The sequence below is a fragment of the Gopherus flavomarginatus genome, chromosome 18 (genome assembly GCF_025201925.1).
Source record: "Gopherus flavomarginatus isolate rGopFla2 chromosome 18, rGopFla2.mat.asm, whole genome shotgun sequence".
Classification (NCBI taxonomy): domain Eukaryota; kingdom Metazoa; phylum Chordata; order Testudines; family Testudinidae; genus Gopherus; species Gopherus flavomarginatus.
The window spans coordinates 23145629-23158638 of record NC_066634.1 but is presented as its reverse complement, the minus strand read 5'-3'; the positions used below and the strand labels follow the sequence as shown (position 1 = coordinate 23158638).

Sequence of the window (13010 nt, the reverse complement as noted above, 5' to 3'; positions counted from 1 at the left end):
CACACTGGACACAGGCTGGTTCCCTGGCTGGCCGGGCTGAGCCGTGTCAGGGGGGTGGGCACTCACCCCCGGCTCCCCACATCTTCGTCCACCCCCAGCTTCCTGTTCAAGGCAAAGAAGGCCACGTTCATCACCCCGCCCCCGGTGGTGCCCTCCGTGCAGCGGCTGGAGGAAGACGTGGTGCCTGACGACCGCGACGACCCCGAGATCATCATGAACACCACCACGGTACCGGGCCGCGTGGGCCGGGGTGGCACTAGGGGGCGCCGCACTGCTGGGAGCGGGGGGCCCAGCAGGGGGCGCCGCGCTGCTGGGAGTGGGGGGCCCAGCAGGGGGTGCTCTCCCCTATCTGTGCTGACCCCGATGCAGTGCTAGGGGGTGCTGTGCTGCAGGGAGCGGGGGGCTCAGCAGGGGGCGCTGTGCTGCAGAGAGCGGGGGGCTCAGCAGGGGGCGCTGTGCTGCAGGGAGTGGGGGGCTCAGCAGGGGGCGCTGTGCTGCAGGGAGTGGGGGGCTCAGCAGCGGGTGCTCTCCCCTATCTGTGCTGACCCCGATGCAGTGCTAGGGGGCGCTGTGCTGCAGGGAGCGGGGGGCTCAGCAGGGGGTGCTGTGCTGCAGAGAGCGGGGGGCTCAGCAGGGGGCGCTGTGCTGCAGGGAGTGGGGGGCTCAGCAGGGGGCGCTCTGCCCCGTCCGTGCTGACCCCGATGTAGCATTGGGGCAGGCTCTGCGGGGGACGGGCGTGGACTCTCCTCTCTCAGGCTGTGAGGTTGGTGCCAGCCGGGCTGACGGCCCCTTTCCCTGCCACGCCCCCCAGTACTACCACTCGGTGCGGATCTTCGCGGGCCAGGAGCCCACCTGCGTCTGGGTGGGCTGGGTCACCCCCGACTACCATCAGCACGACATGGCCTTCGACCTGAGCAAGGTGCGCACCGTCACCGTCACCATGGGCGATGACCAGGGCCACATCCATGACAGGTGAGGACGGCTGGCCGCGGCCAGCCTCCGCCGCTCAGCACCGTGGGGCTCGGGGGGGGGCAGATTGGGGAGCAGGGGGTGACCCTCTGTGGGCACTGCAAGGAGCAGCCACCCTCTGGGGTCTTGAACTGGAGAGGGCTGGGTGGGGGCCAAGGAGCGGGTGTGTCATGGGGATGTGGGGTGGGAGGCCCTGTCATGGGAGGCCATGGGGCAGAAGGGCAAGAGGTCATGGGGTGGACGAAAGGCCCCAGGTGGAAGGGGAAGGGGGCCGTGGGGGTGTGGGGTAGGTGGCTGGGGCAGGGGGAATGGGTCAGTTACCCCCGGGCCCACCCCTCTCCCAACAGCATCAAACGCAGCAATTGTTACCTGGTGTGGGGCGGGGAGTTCGTGAGCAGCGGGCAGCAGACCCGGGTCAGCACCGTGGACCTGGTACTCGGCTGCCTGGTCGACCTGGCCACGGGGCTCATGACCTTCATGGCCAACGGCAAGGAGATCAACACCTTCTACCAGGTGAGCTGCCCCCCCGGGGCACAGCCGGGGTCCCCCAGAGCCAGCGGGGCTGAGCCCCGGCACCCCTTAGAGGGGACAGGCCCCGCCAACCCGCTGGCTCCGGGCCGTCTCTCACTCCCTGTGGTTGGTCCAGGTGGAGCCGAACACCAAACTCTTCCCGGCCGTCTTCGTCCTTCCCACGAGCCAGAATGTCGTCCAGTTCGAGCTGGGCAAGATGAAGGTAGGGGCGGCCCTGGTGTGCCCCCTCCCCACCCTCCAGCACAGCTGGGCTCCTTCCAACCTGCCCTGCCCCACCCCCGGCACAGCTGGAGTCCTTCACCCCACCTCCTGGCACAGCTGGGCTCCCTCCAACCTGTCCTGCCCCCGCCCCCTGGCACAGCTGGGATCTCTCCAACCTGCCCTGCCCCGTCCCCTGGCACAGCTGGAGTCCTCTGCCCCACACCCTGGCACAGCTGGGCTCCCTCCAACTTGCACTGCCCCCACCCCCTGCCACAGCTGGAGTCCTCCACCCCACATCCTGGCACAGCTGGGCTCCCCCGCCCCATGGCACAGCTGGGCTCCCTCCAACCTGCCCTGGCATAGCTGGGCTCCCCTGCCCCATGGCACAGCTGGGGTCCTTTGTCCTGCCGCCTGGCACAGCTGGGCTTCCTCCAGCCTGCCCTGCCCCTGCTCCATGACACAGCTGGAGTCCTCTGCCCCACCCTTGGCACAGCTAGGGTCCCTCCCCACCCCCCAGCACAGCTGGAGTCCTCCACCCCACTCCCTGGCACAGCTGGGGTCCTTTGCCCTGCCCCTGGTATAGCTGGGCTCCCTCCTACCTGCCCTGCCCCCGCCCCAGGGCACAACTGGGGTCCTCCACCCCACCCCCCTGGCACAGCTGGGCTCCCTCCAACCTGCCCTGCCCCTGCCCCATGGCACAGCTGGGCTCCCCCACCGCCCTGGCACAGCTGGGCAGGTTGTGCCAATGAGTGTCTGGAAGGGATTTGCTTTGAGATTTAAGCGCAATCATGCTGCCTGTTCTGTGTGGGGACTAGTGGGTCAGAACAAGGGATTGGGTCTCAGACTCCTAGGTTCTGTCCTGGCTCTGGGAGGGGAGTGGGGTCTAGTGGCTAGAGCAGGGGGGCTGGAGCCAGGACTCCTGGGTTCTCTCTCAGCTCAGACACTGATTCTCAGCCTCTCTCTGCCCTGGCAGAACATCATGCCCCTCTCAGCCGCCATGTTCCACAGCGAGCGGAAGAACCCTGAGCCGCAGTGCCCTCCGCGCCTCGTCATCCAGATGCTGACACCGGTGACCTGGAGCCGTGTGCCCAACGAGTTCCTGACCGTGGAGAGAGCCCGCATCAGTGACCGGCACGGCTGGATGGTGGAATGCGGTGACCCCCTGGTCATGATGGCCTTGCACATCCCTGAGGAGAGCCGGTGAGTGCCCCCTCCTGGCACAGGCCCCTGGGGAGAACCATGTCACCTCCATCTCTGTGCTTGTACTAAAGCCCTGCAGCTGAGGGGCCGACTCCATGAACTGGTAGCAGTACTAGGCTATTAACCTCTTGTATCATTTCTAGTGGCCGGTCCACTTAGGGAGCTATCTCAGCGCAAGCTAGGGAATGGCCCTGCTTTCCTTGCCCAAGCCCCGCTCCAGGGACCATTCTGTCCCCTGCACCTGGGCTCCCTGCCAGAAGTGTGCTGCGTGGCTGACAAACAGCTGCCATGCCCCAGCTCAGAGGTGGATGCATCTCAGTGGTGGAGGAAGCGATAAACTGAAGCGCAGAGCGGCGGGAAATTACTTTCTCCAAGGACGATTCATTCTCACTGTCAGACCCTGGATCAGAACCCAGGAGTCCTGGCTCCCCCGACCCTGCTCTAACTACTAGACCCCCCTCCCCTCCCAGAGCTGGGATAGAACCCAGGAGTCCCAGCTCTCAGCCCCCCCCGCTCTAACCACTAGACCCTACTCCCCTTCCAGAGCTGGGTTAGAACCCAGGAGTCCGGGCTCCCAGCCCCCTGCTCTAACCAGCGAGCCCCATTCCCGGTAGGTGCATCGACATCCTGGAACTGTCGGAGCATCTGGCCCTGCTGACGTTCCAGCATCACTCGCTGCAGCTGTACTGCGCCGTGTGCGCCCTGGGCAACAACCGGGTGGCCCACGCCCTGTGCAGCCACGTGGACGAGTCCCAGCTGCTGTACGCCATCGAGAGCCCCCACCTGCCCGGCCCGCTGCGCAGCGGCTACTACGACCTGCTTATGAGCATGCACCTGGAGTCGGCCAAGCGGGCCCGGCTCACCATGAGCAGCGAGTTCATCGTGCCCATGACGGACGCCACCAAGAGCATCCGGCTCTTCCCCGAGGGCAGCCGGAAGCCTGGCCTGCCCGGCGTGGGCACCAGCACCTGCCTGCGCCCACCCCTGCACTTCGCCCCGCCCTGCTTCGTCAGCACCGGCCCCGAGCGGTACCAGCTGAGCCCCGAGCTGCCTCTGGAGGCGCTGAAGCTGAAGGCACTGGCCATGCTGACGGAGGCGGTGCAGGACGGCGGGCAGCACAGCCGGGACCCCGTGGGGGGCAGCGTGCAGTTCCACTTCGTGCCCATCCTCAAGCTGGTCTCCACCCTGCTGATCATGGGCGTCTTCGGGGACGAGGACGTGCGGCACATCCTGCGCATGATCGAGCCGGCCGTCTTCGGGGAGCCCGCCGAGGAGGAGCGGGGCGAGGCGGAGAAGCCAGAGGAGGAGGAGGGGGAGAAGGCCGGGGCGAAGGCTGGTGAGGAGGAGGCCGAGGGGCTGGAGGAGGGGCTGCTGCAGATGAAGCTGCCCGAGTCGGTGAAGCTGCAGGTGAGAGACCCGCGGAGATCCTGCCCCCATCCTTCTCACAGTGCGGAGTGGGGGGTCCCTGCCCCCGTCCCCCATCTCCTCGTGGTGCGCAGCGGGTGAACCCTGATCCTGCCCCCGTCCTTCTCACAGTGCAGAGTGGGGGGTCCCTGCCCCCATCCCCCATCTCGTGCACAGCGGGTGAACCCTGATCCTGCCCCCGTCCTTCTCACAGTGCGGAGTGGGGGGTCCCTGCCCCCATCCCCCATCTCCTCGTGGTGCACAGTGGGTGAACCCTGATCCTGCCCCCATTCCTTCTCACAGTGCGGAGTGGGGGGTCCCTGCCCCCGTCCCCCATCTCCTCGTGGTGCAGAGCAGGGGGACCCTGATCCTGCCCCCGTCCTTCTCACAGTGCAGAGTGGGGGGTCCCTGTCCCTCATCTCCCCATAGCACAGAGTGGGGGGTCCCTGCCCCCGTCCCCCATCTCCTCGTGGTGCGCAGCGGGTGAACCCTGATCCTGCCCCCGTCCTTCTCACAGTGCGGAGTGGGGGGTCCCTGCCCCCATCCCCCATCTCGTGCACAGCGGGTGAACCCTGATCCTGCCCCCGTCCTTCTCACAGTGCAGAGTGGGGGGTCCCTGCCCCCATCCCCCATCTCGTGCACAGCGGGTGAACCCTGATCCTGCCCCCGTCCTTCTCACAGTGCGGAGTGGGGGGTCCCTGCCCCCATCCCCCATCTCGTGCACAGCGGGTGAACCCTGATCCTGCCCCCATCCTTCTCACAGTGCGGAGTGGGGGGTCCCTGCCCCCATCCCCCATCTCGTGTGCAGCGGGTGAACCCTGATCCTGCCCCCGTCCTTCTCACAGTGCAGAGTGGGGGTCCCTGTCCCTCATCTCCCCATAGCACAGAGTGGGGGGTCCCTGCCCCCATCCCCCATCTCCTCGTGGTGCAGAGCAGGGGGACCCTGATCCTGCCCCCGTCCTTCTCACAGTGCAGAGTGGGGGGTCCCTGTCCCTCATCTCCCCATAGCACAGAGTGGGGGGTCCCTGCCCCCATCCCCCATCTCCTCGTGGTGCACAGCGGGTGAACCCTGATCCTGCCCCCATCCTTCTCACAGTGCGGAGTGGGGGGTCCCTGCCCCCATCCCCCATCTCGTGTGCAGCGGGTGAACCCTGATCCTGCCCCCGTCCTTCTCACAGTGCAGAGTGGGGGTCCCTGTCCCTCATCTCCCCATAGCACAGAGTGGGGGGTCCCTGCCCCCATCCCCCATCTCCTCGTGGTGCAGAGCAGGGGGACCCTGATCCTGCCCCCGTCCTTCTCACAGTGCGGAGTGGGGGGTCCCTGCCCCCATCCCCCATCTCGTGTGCAGCGGGTGAACCCTGATCCTGCCCCCGTTCTTCTCACAGTGTGGAGTGGGGGGTCCCTGCCCCCGTCCCCCATCTCCTCGTGGTGCAGAGCAGGGGGACCCTGATCCTGCCCCTGTCCTTCTCACAGTGCGGAGTGGGGGGTCCCTGCCCCCATCCCCCATCTCCTCGTGGTGCACAGCGGGTGAACCCTGATCCTGCCCCCGTCCTTCTCACAGTGCGGAGTGGGGGGTCCCTGCCCCCATCCCCCATCTCCTCGTGGTGCACAGCGGGTGAACCCTGATCCTGTCCCCCTTCTTCTCACCGCACAGAGTGGGGGGTCCCTGTCCCTCATCTCCCCATAGCACAGAGTTGAGGGACGCTGCCTCCATCCCCCGTCTCCTCATGGTGCAGAGTGGGGAAACCCTGATCCTGCCCCTATTCTTCTCACGGCACAGAGCGGAGGGTCCCTGCCCCTGTCTCCCCATAGCACGCAGTGGGGGGTCCCTGCACCTCTCTCCCCATAGTGCAGAGTGGGGGGGGTCCCTGCCCCAGTCTCCCCATGACACAGAGTGGGGGATCCCCATCTCTCCACAGCATAGATGGTCGGTCCTTCCCTGCCATATCCCCGCCCCCCACCTTCCCCCGGCGCTGACAGCCCATCCTCCCCCCAGATGTGCAATCTGCTGCAGTACTTCTGTGACCGGGAGCTGCAGCACCGGGTGGAGGCGATCATCGCCTTCTCGGAGCGCTACGTGGACCGGCTCCAGAGCAACCAGCGCCAGCGCTACGGGCTCCTCATGCAGGCTTTCACCATGTCGGCCGCCGAGACCGCCCGGCGCACCCGTGAGTTCCGCTCGCCCCCGCAGGAGCAGGTACGGCGCTCGGCTCCGGCACACCGCCTGGCACCGCCCTGGGCCCGGCACACTGACTAGCACCCCGCCCAGCCCTGGCACACCGCCTGGCACCGCCCTGGCCCTGGCACACTGATTGATCGGCACCCCGCCCGGCCCCGGCACACTGCCTGGCACTGCCCCGGCCCCGGCACACCTCCTGGCACCTCACTGGCCCCAGCATGCTGACCGGCACCCCGCCCGGCCCTGGCACACTGCCTGGCACCGCCCTGGCACACCGCCTGGCACCCCCCGGCCCCGGCACACTGATCGGCACCCCCCCCGGCCCAGGCACACTGATCGGCACCCCGCCCGGCCCCGGCACACTGCCTGGCACTGCCCCGGCCCCAGCACACCTCCTGGCACCTCACTGACCCCAGCACGCTGACCGGCACCCCGCCCGGCCCTGGCACACCGCCTGGCACCGCCCCGGGCTCGGCACACTGACCAGCACCCCGTCTGGCCCTGGCACACTGCCTGGCACTGCCCCGGCACACCGCCTGGCACCACCCTGGCCCCGGCACACTGATCGGCACCCCGCCTGGCCCTGGCACACTGCCTGGCACTGCCCCGGCCCCGGCACACCGCCTGGCACCTCACTGGCCCCGGCACACTGACCGGCACCCCGCCCGGCCCTGGCACACTGCCTAGCACTGCCTGGCCCCAGCACACTGACTGGTACCTCACCAGCCCTGGCACACTGCCTGGCATTGCCCCGGCACACTGCCTGGCACCTCACTGGCCCCGGCACACTGACCGGCACACCGCCTGGCACCACCTCGGCCCCGGCACACTGCCTGGCACCTCACCAGCCCCGGCACACCGCCTGGCACTGCCCTGGCCCTGGCACACTGCCTGGCACCACCCAGCCCAGGCACCCTGCCCGGCCCAGCACACTGCCTGGCACCGGCTGGCCCTGGCACACCAACCGGCACACTGCCTGGCACTGCCTGGCCCCGGCACACCGCCCGGCCCCGGCACACTGCCTGGCACCACCCGGTCACGGCACACCGACTGGCACCCTGCACAGCCCTGGCACACTACCTGGCACCACCCGGCCCCGGCACACTGACCGGCACCCCGCCCAGCCCTGGCACACCACCCAGCTGCTGGCCAACCCCGGGATGTCCGTGGGGCAGGGACGCGGGGGAAGAGTTGGGAGGGGAGCAGGGACTGGACCAGCTATGGGGCAAAGGGACCAGGAGCTGGAACAGCAGCAGGTCCAGTCCTGGCCCCTTCCTGCTCATCCTCCCCTTCCCCCCATGCTCCCTGCCCCTCACTGTCTTGCCCCCCAGATCAACATGCTGCTGCATTTCAAGCATGGGGCGGATGAGGAGGAGTGCCCGGTGCCCGAGGACATCCGCGACGAGCTGCTGGATTTCCACACCGACCTGCTGAGCCACTGCGGTGAGGGGCCCCACACCGCGTCCCGCAGGTGTCCCCCCACCCCCAGTGCCCAGGGCCCCGTCCCGCCGGGTGTCCCCCCACCCCTAGTGCCCAGGGCCCCGTCCCGCCAGGTGACCCCCACCCCCAGTGCCCAGGGCCCCGTCCCGCTGGGTGTCCCCCCACCCCCAAGGCCCTGTCCCGCTGGGTGTCCCCCCACCCCTAGTGCCCAGGAACCCATCCCTCAGGGTGTCCCCCCCACCCCCAGTGCCGAGGTACCCATCCCACCAGGTGTCCCCTGTCACAGAGTCCCCGGGCAATGCTCTGGAACTGCTCCCCACCAAGCCAGGCAGGACTTTGGGGAGCCTCCTCTCCCTTGGAGCAGACTGTCTGCAGGGCAAGAAGCTCCCACAGCTTCACCTCCTGGGTCTCTCCTTGGAGTATTCAGCATCCTCTGCCCCTCTGTGCGCTTCCCTGAGCGAGCCGGCCCCAGCAGGGTCCTGGGGAAGCCACCACGTCCTGCCCCCCCACTTTGCAGTCAGACGTGACTCTCAGCCAGCCAGTAACACAGAGGTTTATTCGATGACAGGAACAGGGTCTAAAACAGAGCTTGTAGGTACAGAGAACGGGACCCCTCAGCTGGGTCCATCCCGGGGGGCAGCAAGCCGGACACCCACGTCCGCCCTCACTTCCCATCCCCAGCCAGCCCCAAACTGGAACCCCCTCCAGCGCCTCCTCTCTGGGCTTTGTCCCTCTCCGGGCCAGGAGGTCACCTGATTCCTTCGTTCTCTGACACCTTCAGCTATCTCCTTGCAGGAGGGAAGGGCCTGGCCATTAGCTGCCAGGAGACAGAGTGTCGGCCATTTATGTGCACTGACCCTTTGCTTTGCCACAATTACACCCCCTTATTCCACCCCCTAGAGACTTAAGAAATGCATAGGGGAAACTGAGGCACCCCTACAGTATTAAAACCTCCCGTTAAGAACAGTCCCACTTCGTCACACACCCCCCCACCCCCAGTGCCCAGGGCCCCATCCCGCCGTGTGTCCCCAGTGCCCTGCGCCCCGTCCTGCCAGGTGTCCCTCCCCTGCCCCAGGGCTCATTCGTGCTGTGTCCCCCCAGGCATTGAGGCCGAAGGGGGGGAGGAGGAGGAGGAGGAGGACACGTCCCTGCAGCACCGGCTCAGGACCCTGGTGGAGAAGGTGCTGAGCTTCCGGAAGAAGAAGGAGCAGGAGGAGGAACTGCCCCCCGAGGAGGAGCCAGCGCCCAGTGAGCCGGGCAGGAGCCGAGGGGGCTGGCTGGGGAGGGGAGATGGGGGCCTGGCTGGGGAGGGAGCCTGAGTGCTGGCTGGGGGGCAGTGGCCGGGGGGCTGGCTGGGGAGGGGAGATGGGGGCCTGGCTGGGATGGGGACCTGGGGGGCTGCCGAGGGGAAAGCCAGGGGGTGGTACCTATGGCATCCCCTCTGTGGCTAGGGGGCTGGCTGGGGAGGGGAGCTGGGGGCCTGGCTGGAGTGGGGAACCGGGGGGCTGGCTGCGGGAAAGTTTGGGGGCTGGTACCTATGGCAACCCTTCTGAGGGTGGGGTGGTGCCAGGTATGCCCTGCCCCCCGTGCAGGGGTGTCACGCTGGGGGGAAGGGACCCCAGTGACCTCCAAGCCTCTTGTTGTAGGCCCCCCATTGCAGAGGGCCCCTGAGCTCTGGGTCCTATAATGCCCCAGTCTTGGTGTGCAGGCCCCATGGTGCTGCCGCTGCTCCCGGCACCACCCCATGTGCCCCAGCTATCTGGCACTTCCCCCTGCCCCCCCCATGGCCTGGCACTGCCCTTTGCCCCCCAATGGCCTGGTGTTGACTCCCGCCCCCCAGCGGACTGGAACTGCCCTCCCCGTGGCCTGGCGCTGACCCCCATGGCCTGGCGCTGAGCCCCCTGGCCTGGCACTGCCCCCTACCCCCCACATGGCCTGGCGCTGCCCCCCACCCCCCAGCGGCCTGGCACTGCCCCCCCGTGGCCTGGCGCTGACCCCCATGGCCTGGCACTGCCCCCTGCTCCCCCATGGCCTGGCACTGACCCCCGCCCCCCGCCCCCCCCCAGGCACGCTGCAGGAGCTGATCTCCCACACCATGGTGCACTGGGCGCAGGAGTCCTTCATCCAGAGCCCGGCGCTGGTGCGCGTCATGTTCAGCCTGCTGCACCGGCAGTACGACGCCATCGGGGAGCTGCTGCGCGCCCTGCCCCGGGCCTACACCATCAACGCCGTGTCCGTGGGCGACGCCATGAGCCTGCTCGAGAGCCTGGGCCAGATCCGCTCGCTGCTCATCGTGCAGATGGGCCCGGAAGAGGAGACCCTCATGATCCAGAGCATCGGGTATCCCCCTCGCCGCCTGCCTGCCCCCTGGCCCTGGGGTCCCCTCGCCGCCTGCCCCCCCCAGCCTGGGGTCCCCTAGCTGCCTGCCCCCTGGCCCTGGGGTCCCCCTCGCCGCCTGCCTGCCCCCTGGCCCTGGGGTCCCCCTCGCCGCCTGCCCCCTGGCCCTGGGGTCCCCCTCGCCGCCTGCCCCCCCCAGCCTGGGGTCCCCCTCGCCGCCTGCCCCCTGGCCCTGGGGTCCCCTCGCCGCCTGCCCCCTGGCCCTGGGGTCCCCCTCGCCGCCTGCCCCCTGGCCCTGGGGTCCCCCTCGCCACCTGCCTGCCCCCTGGCCCTGGGGTCCCCTTGCCGCCTGCCCCCCCCAGCCTGGGGTCCCCCTCGCTGCCTGCCCCCCACCAGCCCTGGGGTCCCCTCGCTGCCTGCCCCCCACCAGCCCTGGGGTCCCCTCGCCGCCTGCCCCCTGGCCCTGGGGTCCCCCTCGCCGCCTGCCTGCCCCCTGGCCCTGGGGTCCCCTTGCCGCCTGCCCCCCACCAGCCCTGGGGTCCCCCTCGCCGCCTGCCCCCCACAGCCTGGGGTCCCCTCGCCGCCTGCCCCCTGGCCCTGGGGTCCCCCTCGCTGCCTGCTCCCCCCCAGCCTGGGTTCCCCTCGCCGCCTGCCCCCTGGCCCTGGGATCCCCCTCGCCACCTGCCTGCCCCCTGGCCCTGGGGTCCCCCTCGCCGCCTGCCCCCTGGCCCTGGGATCCCCCTCGCCACCTGCCTGCCCCCTGGCCCTGGGGTCCCCCTTGCCGCCTGCCCCCCCCAGCCTGGAGTCCCCCTCGCTGCCTGCCCCCCCCAGCCTGGGGTCCCCCTCGCCCCCTGGCCCTGGGGTCCCCCTCACCACCTGCCCCCCCAGCCTGGGGTCCCCTAGCTGCCTGCCCCCCACCAGCCATGGGGTCCCCTCGCCGCCTGCCCCCAGGCCCTGGGGTTCCCTCGCCGCCTGCCCCCTGGCCCTGGGGTCCCCCTCACCGCCTGCCCCCCCAGCCTGGGGTCCCCTAGCTGCCTGCCCCCCCAGCCTGGGGTCCCCTAGCTGCCTGCCCCCCACCAGCCATGGGGTTCCCTCGCCGCCTGCCCCCAGGCCCTGGGGTTCCCTCGTCGCCTGCCCCCTGGCCCTGGGGTCCCCCTCGCCGCCTGCCCCCCCAGCCTGGGGTCCCCTAGCTGCCTGCCCCCCACCGGCCATGGGGTCCCCTAGCCGCCTGCCCCCAGGCCCTGGGGTCCCCTCGCCGCCTGCCCCCCACCAGCCATGGGGTCCCCTAGCTGCCTGCCCCACCCTCACGGCCTGGGGTCCCCTCGCTGTCCACACCCCCCACCCCTGATCCACAGCCCCCTGCTTGCCCAGCGCTGGGCTCCCCACCCCCATCTCTGCCATAGGGCCTGCCCCACACTTCCCAGCTCCTGATCATGAGAGGCCAGTGGGGGGCGGGGTGAGGCGTGTGCCAGGACACCCCCCCACACACACACACCCTTCACCAGTGACTCAGCCCCCAGCAGGGCAAGAGCCCGTGGCTAAAGCCCAGCCTGGTGCTGCCCCCTCTGCAGGGTCCATATCCCCCCCGGTCCTCTTCTCCCTCCACAGAAACATCATGAACAACAAAGTCTTCTACCAGCACCCCAACCTGATGCGAGCGCTGGGCATGCACGAGACGGTCATGGAGGTCATGGTCAACGTGCTGGGAGGGGGCGAGTCCAAGGTGAGCTCGACTTCACCCCAGGTCCTAGCGGGACCCCTTGGATAACCCAGGCCAGAGACCTGCCCCCAAACAGTTCCTAGAGCAGATCCTTTCAGAGAACAGCCAGCCCTGGCATTGGGGTCCCCCTGCTCTGCCGGAGCCCCATGCCCTGCATCCCCTGGCCCTGGGGTCTCCCTGCTCTACTGGGGCCCCATGCCCTGCATCCCCTGGGGTCCTCTCGCCACCGGCATCCCCTGGTCCTGGGGTCCCCCTGCTCTGCTGGAGCCCCATGCCCTGCATCCCCTGGCCCTGGGGTCCTCTCACCACTGGCATCCCCTGGTCCTGGGGTCCCCCTGCTCTGCTGGAGCCCCATGCCCTGCATCCCCTGGCCCTGGGGTCCCCCTGCTCTGCTGGAGCCCCATGCCCTGCATCCCCTGGAGTCCTCTCGCCACCAGCATCCCCTGGTCCTGGGGTCCCCCTGCTCTGCTGGAGCCCCATGCCCTGCATCCCCTGGCCCTGGGGTCCTCTCACCACTGGCATCCCCTGGCCCTGGGGTCCCCCTGCTCTGCCAGAGCCCCATGCCCTGCATCCCCTGGCCCTGGGGTCTCCCTGCTCTACTGGGGCCCCATGCCCTGCATCCCCTGGCCCTGGGGTTCTCTCACCACTGGGGTCCCCCTGCTCTGCCGGAGCCCCATGCCTTGCATCCCCTGGCCCTGGGGTCCTCTCACCACTGGCATCCCCTGGCCCTGGGGTCCCCCTGCTCTGCCGGAGCCCCATGCCCTGCATCCCCTGGCCCTGGGGTCCTCTCACCACTGGCATCCCCTGGTCCTGGGGTCCCCGTGCTCTGCCAGAGCCCCATGCCCTGCATCCCCTGGCCCTGGGGTCTCCCTGCTCTACTGGGGCCCCATGCCCTGCATCCCCTGGCCCTGGGGTTCTCTCACCACTGGGGTCCCCCTGCTCTGCCGGAGCCCCATGCCTTGCATCCCCTGGCCCTGGGGTCCTCTCACCACTGGCATCTCCTGGCCCTGGGGTCCCCCTGCTCTGCCG

At 69.4% G+C, this 13010-nt stretch overlaps 1 protein-coding gene across 4 annotated transcripts in view; it reads left to right on the top strand.

Annotated features, from left to right (window-relative positions):
• The window catches only part of RYR1 (ryanodine receptor 1), a 108580-nt gene that overhangs the window by 37487 nt on the left and 58083 nt on the right, over window positions 1–13010 (top strand). For all 4 annotated transcript variants that reach the window (XM_050928319.1, XM_050928318.1, XM_050928317.1 and 1 more), the window contains 11 exons: window positions 99–228; window positions 812–972; window positions 1317–1482; window positions 1616–1702; window positions 2675–2901; window positions 3516–4308; window positions 6302–6502; window positions 7816–7927; window positions 9026–9172; window positions 9991–10264; window positions 11870–11984. In XM_050928319.1, the coding sequence (XP_050784276.1) occupies window positions 99–228; window positions 812–972; window positions 1317–1482; window positions 1616–1702; window positions 2675–2901; window positions 3516–4308; window positions 6302–6502; window positions 7816–7927; window positions 9026–9172; window positions 9991–10264; window positions 11870–11984 (2413 nt within the window). The remainder of the gene's footprint in view (window positions 1–98; window positions 229–811; window positions 973–1316; window positions 1483–1615; window positions 1703–2674; window positions 2902–3515; window positions 4309–6301; window positions 6503–7815; window positions 7928–9025; window positions 9173–9990; window positions 10265–11869; window positions 11985–13010) is intronic.